The following is a 25,330-nucleotide window of genomic DNA, read 5'->3' on the forward strand; positions in this document are numbered from 1 at the left end:
CACTGTCACATTTGTGGTATCCTCAAGTCAGGCTTTGGGCGATATTTACACTGTTATTCCTGTGAGGCTATGACGGAAACCGGCTTCCTTTGTGTTTTACAACCTGGTGAAATATTTTACCAGAGACTCTCTAATTTACCGGTATACTGTATTGGTAAATTACAGTATGGTGAGCAATGTTCCCTCTAATTTTTGACGAGTCTGCGCACACTCACGAACTCACTGCGCAGACCCTTGGACAACACTGCGTAAAGACTAAAAAAAGGTCATCATATCGGATTTTTTGTGCGCAGAGACCGTGTTAGCACTGCGCATTTGTGCATGTGCGCAGCTTAGAGGGAACATTGTTGGTGAGATGGCTACATTAGACTGCATCATAGAATATGTTTCAAAGTTTAATAGTGAACTATATGCCGATAGAGAAAAGTACCGGTAATTAAAATTGCGTAATTTTGAACATGACGTTCTATTTTTCAGATTCATCAGACTGGTTAGCGATTTATTACTCTTGTGCTATTAAATATGAAAATGCTGATCATCCATGGTAATATTAGAAAGGTGATCACAGTTGATCACCTATCTGAGATTTATGATGTTGTGAGATGTGCAGTTCGTAGTACCATCTTGGACAGAAAATTCACTACGGAATATTACGACAAGTCGCTTGAATTGAACGGCGATTTTTATGAATTGTCTGCCAAAGATATGGGACAATATGACTGGTTTGACGATGGAAGTGAGTAATTATATTCTATGCATGTCAACAGAATTATCGTCGTAAAGCGATGATCATGGTAATCATACTGTACTAAAATTATCTTGTCTTGTTCGATATCTGTAATAGAAACGAATATAGATTTTTAGCCAAAATCACGCCGTGTTATGCAGGGCTTTAGAGCAGCCGCAAATTTAAATTGCTCCTGCTCTAGCTGCTGCTCCGGCTCTGAAATTATCGCATTGGCCTGTCTATATCAGGGGTGGCCAACCCGTGGGCCAAATATGGCCAGCGAGAGGGTTTTGCGTGACCCGTGAGCTAATTTCCTATTATATTATCGAAAATGAATTGCTCAGATTGTGAACTTGCAATGCCAACAAAAAATTACAATTCTGGCTGCGACACTTGGGATGTTGATGACTAAAATATCAGTTCCGACGCATTGGCAGATCCAGGGTCCAGTCACCTTTTCAGTAAGTCGTCGTACATTATAATAAAGTAATATAGCAGCGAAATTTTTCTTCACGCTTTGCGTGTTTAATTTTCGCACGATTTCTTGCTTGGTAGCCTACCCCCTACTGAAAACGAAAAAAACGCCTATTTTATCCGATTGAGTCTAACTGTATTCGCAATTACGGGAGAAAGTCTTTTCGCGTTTGCGCTCGCATAAAGATCGTCAATGGTGAAATGGCGATATCGATGTGGCCAGACGCCAAATAGTCGTGTCCTTGCAAACTGAGTCTAGCGGGCGGTATACAATAGACCCGCAATACTCGAGTAATAATATTATTGACCTTGTTTATTTATAAATTTCGAAAATTTTATTCGCTTGGCGTGGCTAGTGGACCGCGAACTCGCTCGTCAATTGCATGTGGCCCTTCAGCCGAAAAGGTTGGCCATTCCTGGTCTATATAGATTACTAATCTACCATAGGTTAGTACTTTTTTGTTTCCCGAATAGAATATGTTGGAATATGTTGATATGAACTTCTTCAACGAATATGTGATGTTCTCCTAGGGTGATTTTATTTTTATCTAAAAACCGAAGATTTTGACCGATAAAATCGGACATTCTGACAATTTTGACATTTTTAACCCTATAAATCTTAATTTTGATGAAATTGTGATCTCGTATATGTAAATTGCCTGTTTTCCCCCATTACCTTAGAATTTTAGGCTACTGCTTATCTTCATTTCTGGTTGGAACTGTCTGTTCTTACGAAATAGTTGGGCCTAAAAAAACTTTTGCTCTTTCTGCAATAAATTGACTCGCTATTACCGGCAAGCTGATAATTCGCTGGGCTTTAATGAAGATATTTATTACAGAGTCAACCTGCATCGGTATATTCTCCAGAAGACGAGCGCAGCATCGAGGTACAGCAGAAAGCAATAAGTGTCAAGTGGGCGAAAAGACTACGTGACAAGAAAAGATTCAGGTTAGGATGAAAAGAACATTTGAATCGTGTCATGAGGCCATTTTGAATGGGATATCAACACAAAGTCTGTTCGAGATTTAGCCGATGTTGATCGATGCGCATTGGGAAGGTATAAAGCAGTGTTGGGATCAAGTCACTGATAATGACATCCCCTAACCACGTTCATGCAATATGCTAGTCCTACAACGTATGCAATGCATGCACCAATTATTGACGATTATTATCAATGTGTAATATCATACAGCAGGGGCGGCATTACATTCCAATTTTTCAATGTTGGTGACACACATCTCAGAAGTTTGTACAAACTTAATCCAAACCTTACTTCAACTATGCCACATTGCAGGGATCATGGAAAGACAAGCTCTGCAACAAGTTGAGGGAATGGAGAAGACACCATGAAAAAGAAGTTCTCATCTTAAACTTGGAATAGCAGAAGCATGGACGCTGCGGCAAACGGAAATCTCAGCAGCTTGTGGAAAAATCTAGTCAACGCTGCAAGAATTCTCGAGTCACAACATACAATGTGAGCATTTTAGTATCTTGCTTTCTTGATCTAGATATCCTCAATATGAATATTTTGATATGATACTGATAACGCCAACAGACAATGTTACGTCTAATTTTTCTCGTGTCTGTGCGCATGCGAGCAGCTTAGAAGGAACATTGGCAAGAAGTAGCACCTTGCACCGATAACCGGTCATGTTTTGATTAGGATCTATTTTGTCCTACAGAGTCAACATGTATACTCTCCACAGTCGACGAGCGCAGCATCGAGATACATCAAAACGCAATAAGAGGCAAGTGGAGAATACCTCACAAGGAAACGATTCTGGATAGGATGAAAAGAACATTCGAATCGCGTCGCGAGGCCATTCTGAATGGGATGTCAACACAGTCTGCTGGAGATTTACCCGATCTTGATCGATGCGCATTGGGTACCGTAGGTATAAAGCAGTGTTATGATCAAGTCACTGACGGCACAATCCCTCGGCATTTGTGGCATGCGCAATCATTTTTCATGACACAACAAATTACATATATATTATAACTAGGGCCATTTTTATATGACCTTAGAAAATCAATAATATGACTTTATTTTTTGGAAAATATGAATTTATGTGAAAATGGTGTAGTTTTACATGCAAATATCGGCACTGACGGAACTAAAGAGTAAAACCTATGCAACAACAGTTATACACGTCCATTTTTTATTCTAAATCACTGTTGCAGTACAGTAGCAGTGTGAAATGTTTAAGTCTTTGAAGTTACGATTCGGACGTAAAATGACTTTGGTAAGGAAAGTGAGAGCTCCACAAACGCTGATGTGGGTTGCCACTTCTGCAGGGGTGCATAAAGCGCTGGTGAAATGTCTTGTATTTGCAGCTCCATTATTTGTTAAACCTCGTTTTTGTCCAATCGCTTCTCAATGTAAATTTTGAGCTTTATGACCTAATCAGGAAAATGTGACTTCATAGCTTTAATATAGCTCAAAGGGATACGGTTTTGTGTTGAAATTGATTTCACGACTTGCTGATGCGTAGAACGAAATATGGCTTTGAATAACCCTAATTACTACCATGGGTTAGCAAAAAGTGAAGTCAGTTTTCAAAATGTATAAAACTCGTCAGTGACCTAAAGATACTTTTTAAATTAACATACGTTGTTCTTTTTGGGCAGATTGTAGTTTTCTTGAATTTTTTAATCGCACATACTTCCAAACGTAGACATTTCTTCCTTAGATATAAAGGCGACCAACCCTCGGCCTGCAAGGCGATTCTAGAAATTGATTATAATATTTATTAGTACTCGCAGAAATATTGTCAGCGGGGAAACCTTTGCACAACGCGATGTACGCAGCCTCGCCGCAACCTTGATATTTTTATGTCCAAGCTTGGAATATTCCTTGTCAAATGAGCCCAGAGGTATACAAAGACGACCTGCAACTCCTTGCAGGACATGACTGCACACTTGCTTGTCGTAACATAATTGTCATCGAATTTGCTGCGTAGTAATATATGTCATGTTTTCACCCTTGCCCAACCGTGTTACCTCCTGTCAGATGACTGAAAATCTTTATCACCATTAGAGGGTCCCGCACAAGGTTTCAAAGTCGCTGATTTACTTTACGACGTCGCAGTCGCGTCAAAACATATATTGAGTTGATTTCTGACACTTCTCGTTCAGGTCGTCAAAAACTGGGGTGGATGGTCGGGATCCCAACGATCTTCAATTCTTCAATGACAACTATGGCAGCTTCCTGTTTGTTGACAAAGTAAGTTGTTTGGTGTATGTGAAAGCATTATGTCACTGTGTTGTGGACACAAGCAAATCGCATGGCTAACTGCCATCAGGCTACATCATTCACATCATACAAAAAAGGCAATTTATGACACTATTAACACTGTATTGCTGTATTAACACTGTATTTGATAAAAATTGGTATCTCGACAGGTCACTGTAAATCGAAAGAATGATGTAATCCAATATCAGTGAGTAACGAGATTTTCCCATGTCCATGCTACTGTAGGACACTATGGTGAAATTGTCACTAGTCTATGGCGTCCAATCAAAGAAGATGATGTGAAACCAATATTGGCCCCTCCTATTTCACTTAAAAAGTTGCAGTGTTACGACTGATGCTAAAATCATTCCACTCTGGGTACCATTATGCTCGCTCGATATCCTTGAAAGCACCATCACGTACGATCGTTAGTAGTTATGTAGATCGGTCGTGATTTGCCTGGGGCTCTTATGGTGCGGTCGCACATCGTATGGAAAACTCGTGGTGGCACATCGTACTTTTGGACCCCCCTCTCGGTCGCACATCGTAATGTGTTCTTATGGGTGCGCTCGCACGTCGTACTTTCAGGTATAGGCTGCGTTGGCATGTCGTATTGGAAACTCGTGTTGGCATATCGTACTTTTAGGTATAGGCTGCGTTGGCATGTCGTATTGGAAACTCGTGTTGGCATATCGTACTTTTAGGTATAGACATCTCTCGCACGTCGTACTTTCGCATGTCATACTTTTGCGTATAGGCTGTGGTGTTGATTCGCCATGTGTTCTTATGGGTGCGTCGGCATATCGTACTATCGAGTATAGGCAACTCTCGCGCGGTGTTGAATATGTATCAAGTAAATAGTCATGTGATTGGTCCTTAGTTAATGTGTATATTCCAAATTACGGTGAGTACGACAATGATATATCGTTATTCTTATGGACGCAGCGATGATTCGTACTTTCGGGTATAGACCGCGGGTGGTATGTCGTACTTTCAACAAAAAGGCGTGAAAATAGTTTGCAAAATCTAGGAATTACTCGCATGGTAATGTTTGGGTGATTAGATTACCACAGAGCCGGCGTAGACGGCGTTCGAATATCAACAATAACCACGCTCACAAACTAACACTTAAAAAAGGTGTGAAATAGTTTGCAAAACCCCGCGATCGCTGACGAGATAATGTCTCGGACATAACCATCTTTCGCGACTTGGTGTTACAGGCATATCGATCGCTCACGCGGTGAAATTTTCGTAACCAGTTTGTCACAGAACTTGATTTCGCCCGTAAGATTTAATAAGTAACGAATAACAGACCGTCAGTGTCGGTAACTTGAATAGCAACAAATTACCACTTATTTCCGTCCTAACCCTAATCCTTTGTGAGGTTACCGCATACTCAAATAGGTGTGAAATAATTTTAAAACCGCGCGACCACTCACAGGGTAATGCTTCAGACATAACGATCGCTCATGATTTGGTGTTACAGACATACCGACCGCTCACAAGGTAGTATTTCCGCAATAAGTTTGTCACAGAGCCGTCGCAGACGGTGATTCGTAAACCAACAATTTGACACTTTCTGGTGGTCGCTATATGTTTTGACACTTCGGAACGTGGTTGACTTTAGTTGTATGATAAGAATCATGCGAATATTCAAGCAATGTGTCAATTTGTCAACTTGAAATGAATTTTACTACACAGCTCAAGTTGATTCGTATCTGAATGTGTTAATTCGGTACAATTCTAATTATTTCGAGTAATCTTTTTAACATGATCTTTTGATTCGACCGTGACCTGAATATTACTGACACCGACTTTCAGTCACATCGAATTATTCGCACATTCCGCGCCGCTGTTTTCACACCTATCGAATCAATACCAACCATAACTCTACAAGAATCAAGAATCACAAGTATGTGCATTATACAGTTATTGTCTTTATCAACTTGAAATCAAACTCTTAACAAAAACACGCATCTTATCACTTGTCAACTCTATCATGAAAATCCTTGAACCCGTATTATTAAGAGTGTTATAGTACGGCATCGGAATCCACTCGCGAGATGTACTAAAGGTAAATCCAGACAATCCAAAACGAAATATTTGGACTTTGACATAGTCTGAATTGAAATAGATTGACAAACATGACTACCAACTTTCAACCCAGTCATATTTAGAGATTATACGCATATTGATATGAAACAAGTAATGAAACCTTACAACTCTATTCACGACTGAGTTTTCCGTTTGTCAAATAGAGTTTCAGTAAATACTATCGCGATATTTTAATGTGTTACTACACACAATCAAGTCAATCAATGAAATAGCACCTGTTGTAAATATTTCTTACTTGACAACCACTTGTGCATACCGCGATCTAGTTGCGACGCGATGAGTTAAATCGGAATATTTCAATCTATTTGTCGAAACCTTGAACAAGCTGTCTGATTATTTTTTGTTGCAATTGAGTTAACGGAAATAGTATTACGCATCGACATCTTACCATCTTACCATACTCCAAAGAGTCAACTAGGAAAAAACCTTGCCAAGTAAATCCGTTTGTAACTCACCCAATCAACTCAAACAGTATCAGTATGAAAACAGTCAAGCATACACGAGTCCATACAATCACTAAAATCTAAAGTCCGTAACAAGCTCGGCTGTATTCATATCCCTACGACGCGTCTTTTTTTTTCAACTGTAAAAGTCGTTACTATTTTACAAGACAAAGTAATTACTACTCGATATATTTTTTACAACGTAGTTGAGAATTCATTTCTTACAACCGAACGCTGGTGTTATATTCAAAGTTATCATGCTGTAAACATAAGGATTGACACATTGATTTGACATATGTTATAGTTGATCATGACTTGATTATTAAATTATTCGTGTTAATTAGACACGGCGTTGTGGTAAATGTTATGACAGCAACAAACTTTTCAGTGCCATTGTTCTTAACATATTAAGTTGTAAAACTATACGTGTCTGAAATGTTCTTGATTGGAGAATTACTCCACCTCGATAAAAATCACTCTGTGTATCACGATATCAGGAAATATTTTACAAATGTAATTGTCTCCAGTAATCAAGACTAAAGATGAAACAGCAATATCGGTATTATTACATTCAACAACCAGTACAATTATTAAAATCTATCGTTTGCGATAAACAACGCTAAAGATGCAATAATTCCATTATTCATACATTGAACATCCGATACAAAATGCTTTATTATCCCGATTCGCAACGGGTAATTGAAACGACTAAGTGTAGAGTCAGTATATTACAATGACACGTCGTTACTATTGAATCCAGCAATTGATACGATTTATTGTCGGGATTTGTGACAGCGCATTGAAACATACACAACTTACAGAGTGTGAAAATATCACTTTGGGTATCGAGTACCCCTTGAAGCACGCGATCAATACATAATTCCGGTCGCACTCTCTAAGACATTGCAAAGTCTACAGATTTACACTTCAAGACTTTGATCAACACAGAAGCAATTTGGAATATCTTTACTGGACGCATCCTATTCTACTAGACTTGAGTATACGTAAAACTCATAGCATTAACAAAATCGCAATAGGCGCTACACTGAAATTTACAAAATGTGTTTGTATTGTTGCTCAAAGTAGTGATCATGAATTATCATTTGAATCTTCTAAAGTAATTGTAATCGTAAAACCAAACTTGCTAAAGTCATTACCATAACAAAAGAATATTGTAGGTTGCTTGCTAAATGTATGCCGGAAATATTTGTAGAACGCTCACGACCAAAGAAATCGGAAATTGTCATTCATCAAAGTAAATGTCGTCACAATACTCTGCCACTAAAAGACGTTACTCGTATGTGATTGAATCGCCGGTAATTAACTCGCTAAATCAGACCCTAAGAAATTTCACTCACTCATCGGATATTAAACAGCGTCGCTTAATCGGTGTAGTTCGTTTTTTTCTAAATGCAAATCATACCTAACCAACAGAAAACAATTTTCACTCACCCAGTAATGAAACCAAGTGGTGGGTCTTCGTTCGATATTTTGTTTGTGTCAAATACTTTGCAATGAACACATTTGAGTGGTTGAGCTTTACATCATCAAGCTGTCATCTGTAAATCGAGATTACATCCGACTTGTAACTCTATCGTTTAACTAACCGAGTTGTATGCACAGTTTGATATTTTGGTCATTTAGTGATTGCTGAACATACCAAACGATGCACACCCACCCCCGAAATACTGCGTTGATCTTAATTTCCATCATTGTGATAATCGAAGTACATTTCTTTCGAATTCGTAACAACCGACTATGACATGATAAATTTTTGACAAGTTTACTTAGAAGGTTTGTTGCATATCGCGAAAAATAATATACCACTCATATTGATACTGTTACTCCGTTGATAGATATTTTCAAACGAGTAAAATTTATTACTTGAGTTTCTCCGCTTACTATATGTAAATGTAAACTCAGTCGTCTTTTAACATCACAAATACATTGATAAAAAGTAGGCAATCAAACGCTACAAGTTTAACTTTTGTAGGTTGTGTATGATTACCCCACGCAACTCATTTCTTACCAAAGGTATATGAAATATATTCATGGTACACGAAAATACTCGATATTCCCATGCTACGAACCTGCACAACGATTGGTGGCGCTTTCAAACTGTTTCGATACCTCAAGAACTTTATTGTCTGAATGGATGTTCATGTATCTTAATAATCAAATAGTTCAACACAGAACTAGTATTAACAGAAACATCAGAGTTGTTTACACAAATGTTTGTATGTGTACAGTATGCGAATACCATGTGTAAGTCCAGTGCAATTGGGGTATCCATCCGAGTTTAGTTAACACAATTTACGACACCGAGGTCGCCTCATCTTTCGTAAGACAACAAACCAACCAAGGCTTCAGGATATGTCCATGTCATAGCAATAAATCAGCTACTCCAACAACAGAGTACATATGTTTTCTAGTTACGGTGCTTACATCTTACACACAAATCAATCTACTTTGCTAACGAAAAGTGCTGAGTCATCACATGGTTGTCCTCACAACAATACAACTAAAACATACTATCATACAAAATGGTCGTTATAGTTTGCACACCAACGGTACATCGTGCCAGTAACAAGTCTCGAGAATCCAGTTATTCAAAAAACGTGAAAGTGTTTCTACGCCAAGTCGTTATGTTGACGAAAGCGTATATTGTAATATCATGATCGATTTGCATTCGTTGGTCACAAAATGTCACTACTCTAAATAATTATTTTTCACTCAAACACAAAAGCATACTTGTCACCAATCGTTTTCATCAAGCACGAGTTCAAGAAACTTACTTACTACGACATGAATTGTTATTTTTATGTTGTGTAAATAGGTAATAATTAATTTTAGTAACACTATATCAACATCATCGAGTTGTGCGAATAGATTTACATGTGGTCTTGTGGTTTTAATCGAAGTACACAGCACGGTCTAATGTAGAGTCATCTCTATTGTACAGCAACTCGGTAATCGAAATGCATGCATTAACATTTAAACAACGATCTTGTTTCGTCACGCGAAAAATATGTTCACTATCGCGATACTCTGCACAGGGAGTGCAAATCCTTTTCACACTCGTAATAGTATACCAACAGCTACAACGTTTAACAATGCCAACGACACTAAACATACGATATCTACCCAAGTAAAATTACCATTTTCACCTGGAGGTCAGTCGTTACCTGAGTAAAAATACCATTGTCCTTTGGAGATTTATCGTTTACTCAGAGTAACAATACATTTTCACTTGAGGGTCTATCGTCTCCTAGAGTAACAAACATCTTTTCACTTGGAAATATATTTTTTCTCTGGGTAACAAACCTTTTTCACTTGGAAATATATTTTTTTCCCTGAACAACAAACCATTCTCACTTAGAAATATATTTTTTCCCTGAGCAACAAACCATTTTCACTTGGCGGGTCGTCGTTTACCTGAGTAAAAATATCATTTTCCTTTTGAGATCTGGCGTTTACCCATACTAACAAACCATTTTCACTTGGAAAAATACTCTTACCTAGAGTAACTAATCATTTTCTTTTGGAAATATATTTTCTCCCTGGGTAACAAATCCTTTTCGTTTGGAAAACTGTCATTTACCTGAGTACCAATACCGTTTTTACTTGGAAATCTATCTTTTCCCTAGGTAATAATACCATTTTCGTTTTGAAAACTGACACACACACCGGACAATTTGATATTTTTGTATATTGTTACAACAGACGGCGACAAAATATACACCAACAACGACCCCATACATTTGTGTAATCAAATATTCAGTTGCTCTGATGCACCCCATCAAAATCATTGCTTACTCGCATGCAATAGCAATGTGCGGTTATACATCGATATGTATGTTTCCGGAATTGGTGAATAAACGGGTTTCCGATATGTCCGTGATGTTCGGGTTCGTGCTTTGGATTTTCCAGAGTCAAAATGTCTGAATAAAACACCTCCTCGACGATGGTTAGTACACGGATAATGGCGTTCGGAAAGCGGTTGGATTTATGTCACCCATCGCGATAACAATTCCAGGTCGAGTTTTCCCCCGCATGTTTACTATATTGTGTCTTTATTGGTCAATGTATGTCTCGACATTCAGTTTGAAATCGGAAACCCTGATAAAGTATGTAACCGGATCCATATATCGACTCTGAATCGATAAACCAATGAATAATATTCAAAGTAAACATGTTACACCCTGTGTTTCCACGAAAAAATATCATCCAGACATACGTCGCGCTTGTTTGCCCACACCAGTATACGCGTAAATGGAGGTGTGTGACATTGCATGCAATGTGTTGGTATACAAACATCGGGGAGTAAGCCTTCGATCCACAGACATTATCATAGCCGGTAATTTTGATGCAGATCGAATGTCATCAAGCACACCCGATAACAATGTCATACCAATAAGCCACATTGTCTGTGTCGTAACACTATGGTGCGTGGAGTTGAAAAACGATGGATTGTGAAACGGATTGACACGACCAAGTGAAACCAACGTCAATAGTCTTGTGGTGATACCGTTTCAAAATGTTACCGATATGACGAGAGCGACCTCAATCTCTTGTGGTGATGACCGTTTCGAAATGTCACCGGACGAACTGGACCCTTACGTAAGTGTGTTTTATGACTGCGTGTGAAATCATGAAAGGTAGTGTTCTGTTGTGGTGTACGATTGCAGTCTTCATTCCACAGAAACACACCTTATTGGATCACAGTATCAGTTCGAGATTTGCAGAATCACTGTTCACGGTATTTATCTGGAGTCGTTATGTGGGAGTAGCGACATCCATTGATCGTGACTGAAAGACAGACGCAATCATTTCGAGCACCCGTACTTTGATAGTTCACATTGGTCAAACGCTGCAGTCTCAGCAGAGAACTTCGGTGTCGACAACACGACGGGTATTGACCAATGTATCCAGTCACTAGCGATCTGGGTGATCTGTCCGGAGATAGGGTCATGACTATCTTGTAATGTTACAACGCGATGAAGCCATCGAGTAAATCAGTGAACGGTGTCGAAATATCGATATAATAGCGCGGACTCAGAGTCATTGCAATGTCGCTTAATGGTATGACATTGTTATTGGGTGTGCTTGATGACATTCGATCTGCATCAAAATTACCGGCTTTGATAATGTCTGTGGATCGAAGGCTTACTCCCCGATGTTTGTATACCAACACATTGCATGCAATGTCACACACCTCCATTTACGCGTATACTGGTGTGGGCAAACAAGCGCGACGTATGTCTGGATGATATTTTTCGTGGAAACACAGGGTGTAACATGTTTACTTTGAATATTCTTCATTGGTTTATCGATTCAGAGTTGATATCCGGATCCGGTTACATACTTTATCAGGGTTTCCGATTTCAAACTGAATGTCGAGACATACATTGACCAATAAAGACACAATATAGTAAACATGCGGGGGAAAACTCGACCTGGAATTGTTATCGCGATGGGTGACATAAATCCAACCGCTTTCCGAACGCCATTATCCGTGTACTAACCATCGTCGAGGAGGTGTTTTATTCAGACATTTTGACTCTGGAAAATCCAAAGCACGAACCCGAACATCACGGACATATCGGAAACCCGTTTATTCACCAATTCCGGAAACATACATATCGATGTACAACAGCACATTGCTATTGCATGCGAGTAAGCAATGATTTTGATGGGGTGCATCAGAGCAACTGAATATTTGATTACACAAATGTATGGGGTCGTTGTTGGTGTATATTTTGTCGCCGTCTGTTGTAACAATATACAAAAATATCAAATTGTCCGGTGTGTGTGTCAGTTTTCAAAACGAAAATGGTATTATTACCTAGGGAAAAGATAGATTTCCAAGTAAAAACGGTATTGGTACTCAGGTAAATGACAGTTTTCCAAACGAAAAGGATTTGTTACCCAGGGAGAAAATATATTTCCAAAAGAAAATGATTAGTTACTCTAGGTAAGAGTATTTTTCCAAGTGAAAATGGTTTGTTAGTATGGGTAAACGCCAGATCTCAAAAGGAAAATGATATTTTTACTCAGGTAAACGACGACCCGCCAAGTGAAAATGGTTTGTTGCTCAGGGAAAAAATATATTTCTAAGTGAGAATGGTTTGTTGTTCAGGGAAAAAAATATATTTCCAAGTGAAAAAGGTTTGTTACCCAGAGAAAAAATATATTTCCAAGTGAAAAGATGTTTGTTACTCTAGGAGACGATAGACCCTCAAGTGAAAATGTATTGTTACTCTGAGTAAACGATAAATCTCCAAAGGACAATGGTATTTTTACTCAGGTAACGACTGACCTCCAGGTGAAAATGGTAATTTTACTTGGGTAGATATCGTATGTTTAGTGTCGTTGGCATTGTTAAACGTTGTAGCTGTTGGTATACTATTACGAGTGTGAAAAGGATTTGCACTCCCTGTGCAGAGTATCGCGATAGTGAACATATTTTTCGCGTGACGAAACAAGATCGTTGTTTAAATGTTAATGCATGCATTTCGATTACCGAGTTGCTGTACAATAGAGATGACTCTACATTAGACCGTGCTGTGTACTTCGATTAAAACCACAAGACCACATGTAAATCTATTCGCACAACTCGATGATGTTGATATAGTGTTACTAAAATTAATTATTACCTATTTACACAACATAAAAATAACAATTCATGTCGTAGTAAGTAAGTTTCTTGAACTCGTGCTTGATGAAAACGATTGGTGACAAGTATGCTTTTGTGTTTGAGTGAAAAATAATTATTTAGAGTAGTGACATTTTGTGACCAACGAATGCAAATCGATCATGATATTACAATATACGCTTTCGTCAACATAACGACTTGGCGTAGAAACACTTTCACGTTTTTTGAATAACTGGATTCTCGAGACTTGTTACTGGCACGATGTACCGTTGGTGTGCAAACTATAACGACCATTTTGTATGATAGTATGTTTTAGTTGTATTGTTGTGAGGACAACCATGTGATGACTCAGCACTTTTCGTTAGCAAAGTAGATTGATTTGTGTGTAAGATGTAAGCACCGTAACTAGAAAACATATGTACTCTGTTGTTGGAGTAGCTGATTTATTGCTATGACATGGACATATCCTGAAGCCTTGGTTGGTTTGTTGTCTTACGAAAGATGAGGCGACCTCGGTGTCGTAAATTGTGTTAACTAAACTCGGATGGATACCCCAATTGCACTGGACTTACACATGGTATTCGCATACTGTACACATACAAACATTTGTGTAAACAACTCTGATGTTTCTGTTAATACTAGTTCTGTGTTGAACTATTTGATTATTAAGATACATGAACATCCATTCAGACAATAAAGTTCTTGAGGTATCGAAACAGTTTGAAAGCGCCACCAATCGTTGTGCAGGTTCGTAGCATGGGAATATCGAGTATTTTCGTGTACCATGAATATATTTCATATACCTTTGGTAAGAAATGAGTTGCGTGGGGTAATCATACACAACCTACAAAAGTTAAACTTGTAGCGTTTGATTGCCTACTTTTTATCAATGTATTTGTGATGTTAAAAGACGACTGAGTTTACATTTACATATAGTAAGCGGAGAAACTCAAGTAATAAATTTTACTCGTTTGAAAATATCTATCAACGGAGTAACAGTATCAATATGAGTGGTATATTATTTTTCGCGATATGCAACAAACCTTCTAAGTAAACTTGTCAAAAATTTATCATGTCATAGTCGGTTGTTACGAATTCGAAAGAAATGTACTTCGACTATCACAATGATGGAAATTAAGATCAACGCAGTATTTCGGGGGTGGGTGTGCATCGTTTGGTATGTTCAGCAATCACTAAATGACCAAAATATCAAACTGTGCATACAACTCGGTTAGTTAAACGATAGAGTTACAAGTCGGATGTAATCTCGATTTACAGATGACAGCTTGATGATGTAAAGCTCAACCACTCAAATGTGTTCATTGCAAAGTATTTGACACAAACAAAATATCGAACGAAGACCCACCACTTGGTTTCATTACTGGGTGAGTGAAAATTGTTTTCTGTTGGTTAGGTATGATTTGCATTTAGAAAAAAACGAACTACACCGATTAAGCGACGCTGTTTAATATCCGATGAGTGAGTGAAATTTCTTAGGGTCTGATTTAGCGAGTTAATTACCGGCGATTCAATCACATACGAGTAACGTCTTTTAGTGGCAGAGTATTGTGACGACATTTACTTTGATGAATGACAATTTCCGATTTCTTTGGTCGTGAGCGTTCTACAAATATTTCCGGCATACATTTAGCAAGCAACCTACAATATTCTTTTGTTATGGTAATGACTTTAGCAAGTTTGGTTTTACGATTACAATTACTTTAGAAGATTCAAATGATAATTCATGATCACTACTTTGAGCAACAATACAAACACATTTTGTAAATTTCAGTGTAGCGCCTATTGCGATTTTGTTAATGCTATGAGTTTTACGTATACTCAAGTCTAGTAGAATAGGATGCGTCCAGTAAAGATATTCCAAATTGCTTCTGTGTTGATCAAAGTCTTGAAGTGTAAATCTGTAGACTTTGCAATGTCTTAGAGAGTGCGACCGGAATTATGTATTGATCGCGTGCTTCAAGGGGTACTCGATACCCAAAGTGATATTTTCACACTCTGTAAGTTGTGTATGTTTCAATGCGCTGTCACAAATCCCGACAATAAATCGTATCAATTGCTGGATTCAATAGTAACGACGTGTCATTGTAATATACTGACTCTACACTTAGTCGTTTCAATTACCCGTTGCGAATCGGGATAATAAAGCATTTTGTATCGGATGTTCAATGTATGAATAATGGAATTATTGCATCTTTAGCGTTGTTTATCGCAAACGATAGATTTTAATAATTGTACTGGTTGTTGAATGTAATAATACCGATATTGCTGTTTCATCTTTAGTCTTGATTACTGGAAACAATTACATTTGTAAAATATTTCCTGATATCGTGATACACAGAGTGATTTTTATCGAGGTGGAGTAATTCTCCAATCAAGAACATTTCAGACACGTATAGTTTTACAACTTAATATGTTAAGAACAATGGCACTGAAAAGTTTGTTGCTGTCATAACATTTACCACAACGCCGTGTCTAATTAACACGAATAATTTAATAATCAAGTCATGATCAACTATAACATATGTCAAATCAATGTGTCAATCCTTATGTTTACAGCATGATAACTTTGAATATAACACCAGCGTTCGGTTGTAAGAAATGAATTCTCAACTACGTTGTAAAAAATATATCGAGTAGTAATTACTTTGTCTTGTAAAATAGTAACGACTTTTACAGTTGAAAAAAAAAGACGCGTCGTAGGGATATGAATACAGCCGAGCTTGTTACGGACTTTAGATTTTAGTGATTGTATGGACTCGTGTATGCTTGACTGTTTTCATACTGATACTGTTTGAGTTGATTGGGTGAGTTACAAACGGATTTACTTGGCAAGGTTTTTTCCTTGTTGACTCTTTGGAGTATGGTAAGATGGTAAGATGTCGATGCGTAATACTATTTCCGTTAACTCAATTGCAACAAAAAATAATCAGACAGCTTGTTCAAGGTTTCGACAAATAGATTGAAATATTCCGATTTAACTCATCGCGTCGCAACTAGATCGCGGTATGCACAAGTGGTTGTCAAGTAAGAAATATTTACAACAGGTGCTATTTCATTGATTGACTTGATTGTGTGTAGTAACACATTAAAATATCGCGATAGTATTTACTGAAACTCTATTTGACAAACGGAAAACTCAGTCGTGAATAGAGTTGTAAGGTTTCATTACTTGTTTCATATCAATATGCGTATAATCTCTAAATATGACTGGGTTGAAAGTTGGTAGTCATGTTTGTCAATCTATTTCAATTCAGACTATGTCAAAGTCCAAATATTTCGTTTTGGATTGTCTGGATTTACCTTTAGTACATCTCGCGAGTGGATTCCGATGCCGTACTATAACACTCTTAATAATACGGGTTCAAGGATTTTCATGATAGAGTTGACAAGTGATAAGATGCGTGTTTTTGTTAAGAGTTTGATTTCAAGTTGATAAAGACAATAACTGTATAATGCACATACTTGTGATTCTTGATTCTTGTAGAGTTATGGTTGGTATTGATTCGATAGGTGTGAAAACAGCGGCGCGGAATGTGCGAATAATTCGATGTGACTGAAAGTCGGTGTCAGTAATATTCAGGTCACGGTCGAATCAAAAGATCATGTTAAAAAGATTACTCGAAATAATTAGAATTGTACCGAATTAACACATTCAGATACGAATCAACTTGAGCTGTGTAGTAAAATTCATTTCAAGTTGACAAATTGACACATTGCTTGAATATTCGCATGATTCTTATCATACAACTAAAGTCAACCACGTTCCGAAGTGTCAAAACATATAGCGACCACCAGAAAGTGTCAAATTGTTGGTTTACGAATCACCGTCTGCGACGGCTCTGTGACAAACTTATTGCGGAAATACTACCTTGTGAGCGGTCGGTATGTCTGTAACACCAAATCATGAGCGATCGTTATGTCTGAAGCATTACCCTGTGAGTGGTCGCACGGTTTTAAAATTATTTCACACCTATTTGAGTATGCGGTAACCTCACAAAGGATTAGGGTTAGGACGGAAATAAGTGGTAATTTGTTGCTATTCAAGTTACCGACACTGACGGTCTGTTATTCGTTACTTATTAAATCTTACGGGCGAAATCAAGTTCTGTGACAAACTGGTTACGAAAATTTCACCGCGTGAGCGATCGATATGCCTGTAACACCAAGTCGCGAAAGATGGTTATGTCCGAGACATTATCTCGTCAGCGATCGCGGGGTTTTGCAAACTATTTCACACCTTTTTTAAGTGTTAGTTTGTGAGCGTGGTTATTGTTGATATTCGAACGCCGTCTACGCCGGCTCTGTGGTAATCTAATCACCCAAACATTACCATGCGAGTAATTCCTAGATTTTGCAAACTATTTTCACGCCTTTTTGTTGAAAGTACGACATACCACCCGCGGTCTATACCCGAAAGTACGAATCATCGCTGCGTCCATAAGAATAACGATATATCATTGTCGTACTCACCGTAATTTGGAATATACACATTAACTAAGGACCAATCACATGACTATTTACTTGATACATATTCAACACCGCGCGAGAGTTGCCTATACTCGATAGTACGATATGCCGACGCACCCATAAGAACACATGGCGAATCAACACCACAGCCTATACGCAAAAGTATGACATGCGAAAGTACGACGTGCGAGAGATGTCTATACCTAAAAGTACGATATGCCAACACGAGTTTCCAATACGACATGCCAACGCAGCCTATACCTAAAAGTACGATATGCCAACACGAGTTTCCAATACGACATGCCAACGCAGCCTATACCTGAAAGTACGACGTGCGAGCGCACCCATAAGAACACATTACGATGTGCGACCGAGAGGGGGGTCCAAAAGTACGATGTGCCACCACGAGTTTTCCATACGATGTGCGACCGCACCATAAGAGCCCCAGGCAAATCACGACCGATCTACATAACTACTATCGTTTTCTTACCTCTTTGCATGACCCTGACTCGCGCGGTAATGACTTATTAGGTAGGCTTACCATATTTTGGAAATCTAAAAAGAGGACACTTTTTCAGAAATTTGAGACTTGCAAAACCGGAGAAGAATTCTCAAAAATCGGTGAATTTTGCCCACTTTGTGACCGGTTGACTGGAAAATTTTTAAAAAGGTCAACTTTTCGCTCAGAGCTCCAATCACCGTTTTTCACTCCGAAATACCCGCCATAGAGTCACTTCTGTGCTAATTTACGGCATATCACTCGCATTTCGCTCTAAATGTGACCTACATTTTCAAAAAAGAGGACAAAATCTCAAAAAAGAGGACAAAAGGGCGTCCTCCGAGGACACTTTTAAAAAAGTCAAGAAAGAGGACAAATCCTATTGAAAGAGGACGCATGGTAACCCTATTATTAGGCCTCATACTCAACTCAATTCTTAATCTCAGACCACATCGATAGTACTAAGCTAATATCATTTTTATTTATCAGGAGCCAAAGAATTATATCCGACGATCAAGTACAATACGATCCTGAATGAATGGAAAGTTCTCTTCTATGGCAAAGTTATCAAAGGGGTCAGAAGCTTCCATCATGCTATGGCCATAATACTGGCAATATACTGGCTGTTCAACATCAAGTTCGCTCCATCAGCCTCTAATTGATGGTCCGTCGTCACGAACTCTCCTTCGAAACTTCCGAACGTTAAGTACACTGCGGCTGTCTCGAAACTTTGTAACGTTAGGTAGACTTTGGCTGTTCGTAGTAAATTAATTTGAATAATTCACCAAGGACAGGTCAACATTTTTAGCCGTTATAATTCTTGTGTCATTGCATTAGGTACTCGGCGCCTTTCACTGTGACAATTTGTAATAACTTGATTAATCGAGGACCGGTCAATGTTTCAAGCCGGTATATTAATTCTTGTTTCATTACATACGTTTCGAAACTTTCTAACGTTAGGTGTGGCTGACTGTGGCTGTTCATTGTAATTTAATTTGATTAATTTATTGAGGATGGGTCAATGATTTTAGCCGTTATTATAATTCTGGTTTCATTACATATGTCCAAAACTTCAAAACATTAGGTACAAGGCGGCTTACACTGTGGCTTTTTGTAGTAAATTAATTCATTGATGACGGGTCAATATTTTTAGCTGTTGTTGTAACAATTCTTCTCTCATTGTATAAATTCCAAAACTTCTTAACGTTAGGCTCTCTGCGGCTTACACTGTGGCTTTTTGTAGTAAATTAATTAATTTATGAGGGGCCAATATTTTTAGCCGTTGTTGTAAGAATTTTTCTTTCATTGCGTAAGTTTCAAAACTTCTTAACGTTAGGTACTCTGCGGCCTGCTCTGTGGCTTTTTGTAGTAAATTAATTCATTGATGACGGGCCAATGTTTTTAGCCGTTGTTGTAATAATTCTTCATTCATTGCATAAGTTTCAAAACTTCTTAACGTTAGGCACTCTGCGGCTTACACTGTGGCTTTTTGTAGTAAATTAATTCATTGATGACGGGCCAATATTTTTAGCCGTTGTTGTAATAATTCTTCATTCATTGCATAAGTTCCAAAACTTCTTAACGTTCGGTACTCTTCGACTTACACTGTGGCTGTAAGTAGTAAATTAATTGCGCCATGACATGTCAATATTTTTAGCCGTTATAGTAATTCTTATTTCATTACGTATTATCCGAAACTCTCGCCATTTCAGAATTTTTCTTGTTTTGATGCATTTGTTCTCAATATACCATCATTTGATCCAACACTGAATTGCTTGTTCTAATTCATATCCTGGCTACAGATTTTGTGCCAGTCGGTCCAAGGTGAAAGGTCAATTGAAGTCTCAGGTCAGACGTGTTTTCGAGATTACATGACGGGCAGAAACATGTTAGGCAACAGGTGGAACCAAACCTGTCGTATGGTTTTACATGATGGACATGTATTAAGAGGTACCAGGTGTAAACATGTCTATGTCTATGGACACCTTTACGCGAGAGTCGGGGTCATGCAAAGAGGTAAGAAAACGATCATACGTGATGGTGCTTTCAAGGATATCGAGCGACCATAATGGTACCCAGAGTGGAATGATTTTAGCATCAGTCGTAACCAGACATGGGGTAATCGCGATTAGTAATCGTAATCGATTACAACGATTACAGCATTTTCAAGTAATCGTAATCGCAATCGATTACATTCGAAAAAAATCCGAAGTAATCGTAATCGTAATCGACTACTTCCCATATCTAATCGATTTCTTTGCGAAAGTACGATTACTTTTTATTTGTACAAGGACTGTGACATAAACTGAACATTCGTGAACAAGGAAGATATATTATAACAGGTGAGTGATGATGCAAACGTCTGATTTACAAACGCCACTGCTTATTATTACGTCAGAAGTCTTAGCTTTGCTCGCTATTGCGTAAGAAGTCTCCGCACATATAAATACAGATTCGATGTAGGTCAGGGTTGTCAAACTCCCAACTTGCATGGCGGGCCGGATTCAAACCTCCAAGTCGCTCGCGGGCCGCACTATTCAAATGATGCCATAGTGTTAGCTCGAAATCCATTGACTTGAACGCTTTCATTGTATTACGGATCATAGGGGTTTTATTCTAGCAACACCGTTAGTACCAAACAACAAAATTGGCAATTACGATGATGTACCGGTTAAATACAGCAGTTATTACCACTGAAACAGTGTGCGGTGCGGACTCTGTCGTTTTTCCACGGCCCAGGCACTCTGCCTTAGGCTCGAAGGGCTGGGGACTTCAGCCCAGGCGGCATCCGAGGTAGGCACTCTACCGTAGGCGACTTCGAGGTCGGCGCTCTGTCAGACGCCTGCGAGACGGACGGCAATATAAGTTGGCATATTTCGATGATCCCTTTGTTTTGGTCGGGCTGCAAGGGATATATAACCGTAAAGTCGAACGTTGATATTTAGCTCATTAGGCTAATATGAAATCTTGATACGGTTTGCTCTTGAAGCCGGGAACTTTTGAGTAAGAAGGGAAACAGTACTGCGAATCTGCGATCGCGGATATGTGAAGTATATTTTCGTGTAACTTGAGTATAACAGTTTCGCATTGGCGATTTCGTTTATGTGAATAACTGTGTCTCGGTAATTTTTGGCATAGAACTCAAAATTCAGCGTTGGAATTGGATGCTAATATCGCCGATTTTGTTTCTAATGATGTTTAGACTATAGAGTTAAAATACAATGCCACTGTCAAACGGCTTTAATTTGGCCTGACCATGCTCGACATTTGCTGTCTTGCGGGATTGTTTGATGGAAGTAATCCGTACTAAAAAATTCAACATTTGTTAGAAATGTGCTGGATATTGGACACATTTTCAATCTACTCATAACAGTGTTGGGATGACTCGAGTCATGACTTGACTCGAGTCAGACTCGAGTCGACTTTTTCGTATGACTTGACTTGACTCGAGTCACTTTGGAAAAATGACTTGACTTGACTTGACTCGGAGCTTGAAAAATGTGCATTGACTCGTGACTCGGAGCAAAATTTACGAGTCAATTTCAAGTCATCAAGTAAACCGGCGTCGAATAATTCACAATATCTTGTGTAGATTCGTATTGATCGAGATACGCCGTTGTCACTTGTGAGAGCAACCATTCATTCACTGACTTAACGTTTCACTGATCCTCAATTGTTATATCACAAATACATTGACCGCAAACCGAACAATCACAACTTACGTTGTCGTAGTAGCATTAGTAGCAGTAGAACATTTAACTAAATGTGTCTCTGTTTCTTACACGGCCCAATGCTTACGTTTCGCAGTGCTCACCTTTGCCAGCCCTCTTGTAGGATGTAAATCGAGCAAATGTATAGTTTTTACGTTTATATTCTGACGGATGTGTAGAAGGGTAGTGTAGGTAAGCTTTTGTACCATATCAATTAGTCTCAACTTCTCGAAGCTTAGGTCCTATATTTTGGCTGATAATAACTGACTGTAGCATGTAGCTGTACTGTTACTCACGTATTTTATTAGCAGTTATACGTGTGCGTGGGGGATACAGCGTCTTTTTGCATGTATATTTATTTAGATATGCGTTATTTGATTCAAGAAAAATGATCAATTAATCTGTCTTTCACACAGCTAGCAAAATGTAATGACTTTAAATCATCACTCATACTTCGAAAATTCATTTTGACTTGAATTTTGACTTGACTCGTGACTTGACTTGACTTGACTCGACTTGACTCGAGTCACCTCCAAATAACGAGTGACTTGACTTGACTCGAGTCACCTTTGAAAATCGATTGACTCGACTTGACTCGAGTCAAAATCTGCAATGACTCGAGATGACTCATGACTCGAAGGTAGTGACTTGATCCCAACACTGACTCATAATGGCTTCGGATGAAATCGTCTGACGGGCCGGATGTTTGACACCCCTGATGTAGATGGTAGTGTGATTGTAAGAATTACACCCGCCGTGCTGTATATCAGGTTATCACTACACTTGAGTCGCCATTACCTCGTAACAGGATAATGATCACAACTCTGCCTAATTTCAAATAGTAACTATTTATTGTATGTTTGGTTATGCTTAGTTAAATGCAGTTTTACCTTTGCTGCTTGGCGAGCAGCTGGCCTATGTAGTACGTACAAAAGTACACTGACTGGACAAAGATTTGAAAAGTTGTACTCGTCAAATAATACATTATACGATTTCGACAACGAAGCATTAAAAATCAGCAGCTGCTGATATATATCATAACCAAGCCGTTCTTCGCTGTTTCTCGTAACGGCAGCATGCAGTATCTGTATTAATTAAGTGGATGGCAGAATTTTATGTTCTTATTCCTAATCTTATTCTGATATTACTATCCTTGAATGGGGGCCAATCGTTATTTCGTAATTCTTTACTCAACATTTGTACCTGCCGCCATAGCCGTCCACTTATACACCATGTTAGCGTGGGTCGTAGCTAGAATCAGGACTAAAACAGCAATTCGTCCCCCACTCCAAACGTTGGTCTTGGGGCCCTCATAGGACGGTCAATTTTCAAGTTGAAGACTGGATTTTGTCAATAATATTGGTAATTGCATTAAATTAGTATTCATTTTTAATCCTCTCTCAGCCCCCGATGGTCAGGTTTACATTTAAAGCTGGGGACACGTAATTCATAATTATAACATCTGGTACGTTGTTATGATATGACTTTATTATATGTTGTTGATTTGTGACCTCCGGTCTATTCAAAATATTGTTGTCGCCCAAACGTAGCAGACTAAAAAAAAACTTTCGTGAGACGCACGCACAAATTCTCATGTCTTTATTCCTCTGTGGATGCCCCAGGTGGCACTTGTATTGTGGGCTCGGATTGGAAGGACAGTACTATTAGTCACACCCAACCAGCTTGGCTATTGACAATAGACACATACCCTAAGTTTCGCCAATTTCTTTCTTTAGTATAGCATGTCGCATGTTGGCCGAAAGTGCACGACTTTTGGTGTGTCGTGTCGCGGTAATGACCGGCAACGAAATCCCCATTCCTATAAATTCTGCATGCCATTTTCTTGAGGGAGAGAGGTATGCATTTCAATTCAGCACAAGTTATCTAGAGACATTTAAATCGCGAAGCTCAAAGAATATTTTAAAATTAATTAAATATCTCGAAAATACTGTATAATTTATGTTGGTTTACGAAATACTTTTGAGTCCCCTCTGAGGTCGCTCCCCACCCCGAAGGGGAGTTTGGGGTGCAACAGACACGGACCTGGCAAGAATGTAAATCGTAGGGTGCGATATGCAGTGAAGTAGGGCAATGGTACATTATGACGTAACAAGCAAATGACCCATCATTTAAAAGAAAGTTGTTTTCTCATTAGGCCTTTTCATCGCAATCCTTATATTGTCTTCCAATATTTCTTCTGAGTTTAGTTCTAAGAAGCAAAATAAATGTAATCGTGAGTAATCGTGATTACTTTTCCAATGTAATCGTAATCGTAATCGACTACTTCCTGATTTTGCTGTAATCGTAATCGTAATCGTAATCGCGTGATTCAGAAGTAATCGTAATCGCAATCGATTACATTCATGAAGTAATCACCCCATGTCTGGCAGACATGGGGTAATCGCGATTAGTAATCGTAATCGATTACGACGATTACAGCATTTTCAAGTAATCGTAATCGCAATCGATTACATTCGAAAAAATTCCGAAGTAATCGTAATCGTAATCGACTACTTCGCATATCTAATCGATTTATTAGTGAAAGAACGATTACATTTTATTTGTACAAGGACTATGACATAAACTGAACATTCGTGAGCAAGGAAGAGATATTATACCAGGTTCGCGATAGCACACACGTCTGATTTCCACAAGCTATTGCTCATTATTACGTCAGAAGTAGCCTATTAGCTTTTGCTCGTCATTGCGTAAGAAGTATCCACAGTAAATAGATATTCGATGTTCGTAGCCTACATCAGTATGATTGTAAGAACACCCGCTGTGCTGTATATCAGGTTATCAACGTGTCCCATATGCCACTCCCTCGCAGCAGGACAATTAATCTCCATTCTGCCTAGTTTAAAATAGTAACTTATGTAATGATGTTTGGCTATGCTTAGTTAAACGCAGTTTGACCGTTGCTTCTTGACGAGCAGTATAGGCCTATGTACTACGTACACCGGACAAAGATTTGAAATTTTGTACT

General features: G+C 38.6%; 1 protein-coding gene across 6 annotated transcripts; it reads left to right on the top strand.

Annotated features, from left to right (window-relative positions):
• On the top strand, positions 1-20,405 carry LOC145439873 (uncharacterized). Of its 6 annotated transcripts, none has more exons than XR_013915368.1 (6): positions 17-736; positions 2,041-2,150; positions 2,497-2,676; positions 2,909-3,097; positions 4,338-4,425; positions 19,124-19,265. XR_013915368.1 is itself a non-coding variant. In XM_080317536.1 (6 exons), exons 4-6 carry the CDS (start codon positions 2,992-2,994, stop codon positions 19,170-19,172), a joined length of 243 nt encoding a protein of 80 aa, XP_080173662.1. In that variant the 5' UTR covers positions 93-736; positions 2,041-2,150; positions 2,497-2,676; positions 2,885-2,991; the 3' UTR covers positions 19,173-20,405. The 6 variants fall into 6 exon arrangements, 5 of the variants coding, with proteins under 5 accessions (XP_080173659.1, XP_080173661.1, XP_080173660.1 ...); XM_080317536.1 differs by having other exon boundaries at positions 93-736; positions 2,885-3,097; positions 19,124-20,405; XM_080317537.1 differs by having other exon boundaries at positions 93-736; positions 19,124-20,405.
• Positions 20,406-25,330: the final 4,925 nt, after the last annotated feature.

This window comes from Botryllus schlosseri, chromosome 5 (assembly GCF_051294905.1).
Source record: "Botryllus schlosseri isolate E-star chromosome 5, Bs_hap1, whole genome shotgun sequence".
Taxonomy (NCBI): Eukaryota; Metazoa; Chordata; class Ascidiacea; order Stolidobranchia; family Styelidae; genus Botryllus; species Botryllus schlosseri.

What these genes read in the sequence shown, in the direction of transcription:
- LOC145439873 (XM_080317533.1), top strand. Translation starts at nt 686, where the DNA reads ATGAATTGTCTGCCAAAGATATGGGACAATATGACTGGTTTGACGATG. An exon ending in TGACTGGTTTGACGATGGAA is followed by an intron (nt 737 to 2,040) that starts GTGAGTAATTAT and finishes TATTTATTACAG; the next exon opens with AGTCAACCTGCATCGGTATA. An exon ending in CGTGACAAGAAAAGATTCAG is followed by an intron (nt 2,151 to 4,337) that starts GTTAGGATGAAA and finishes CTTCTCGTTCAG; the next exon opens with GTCGTCAAAAACTGGGGTGG.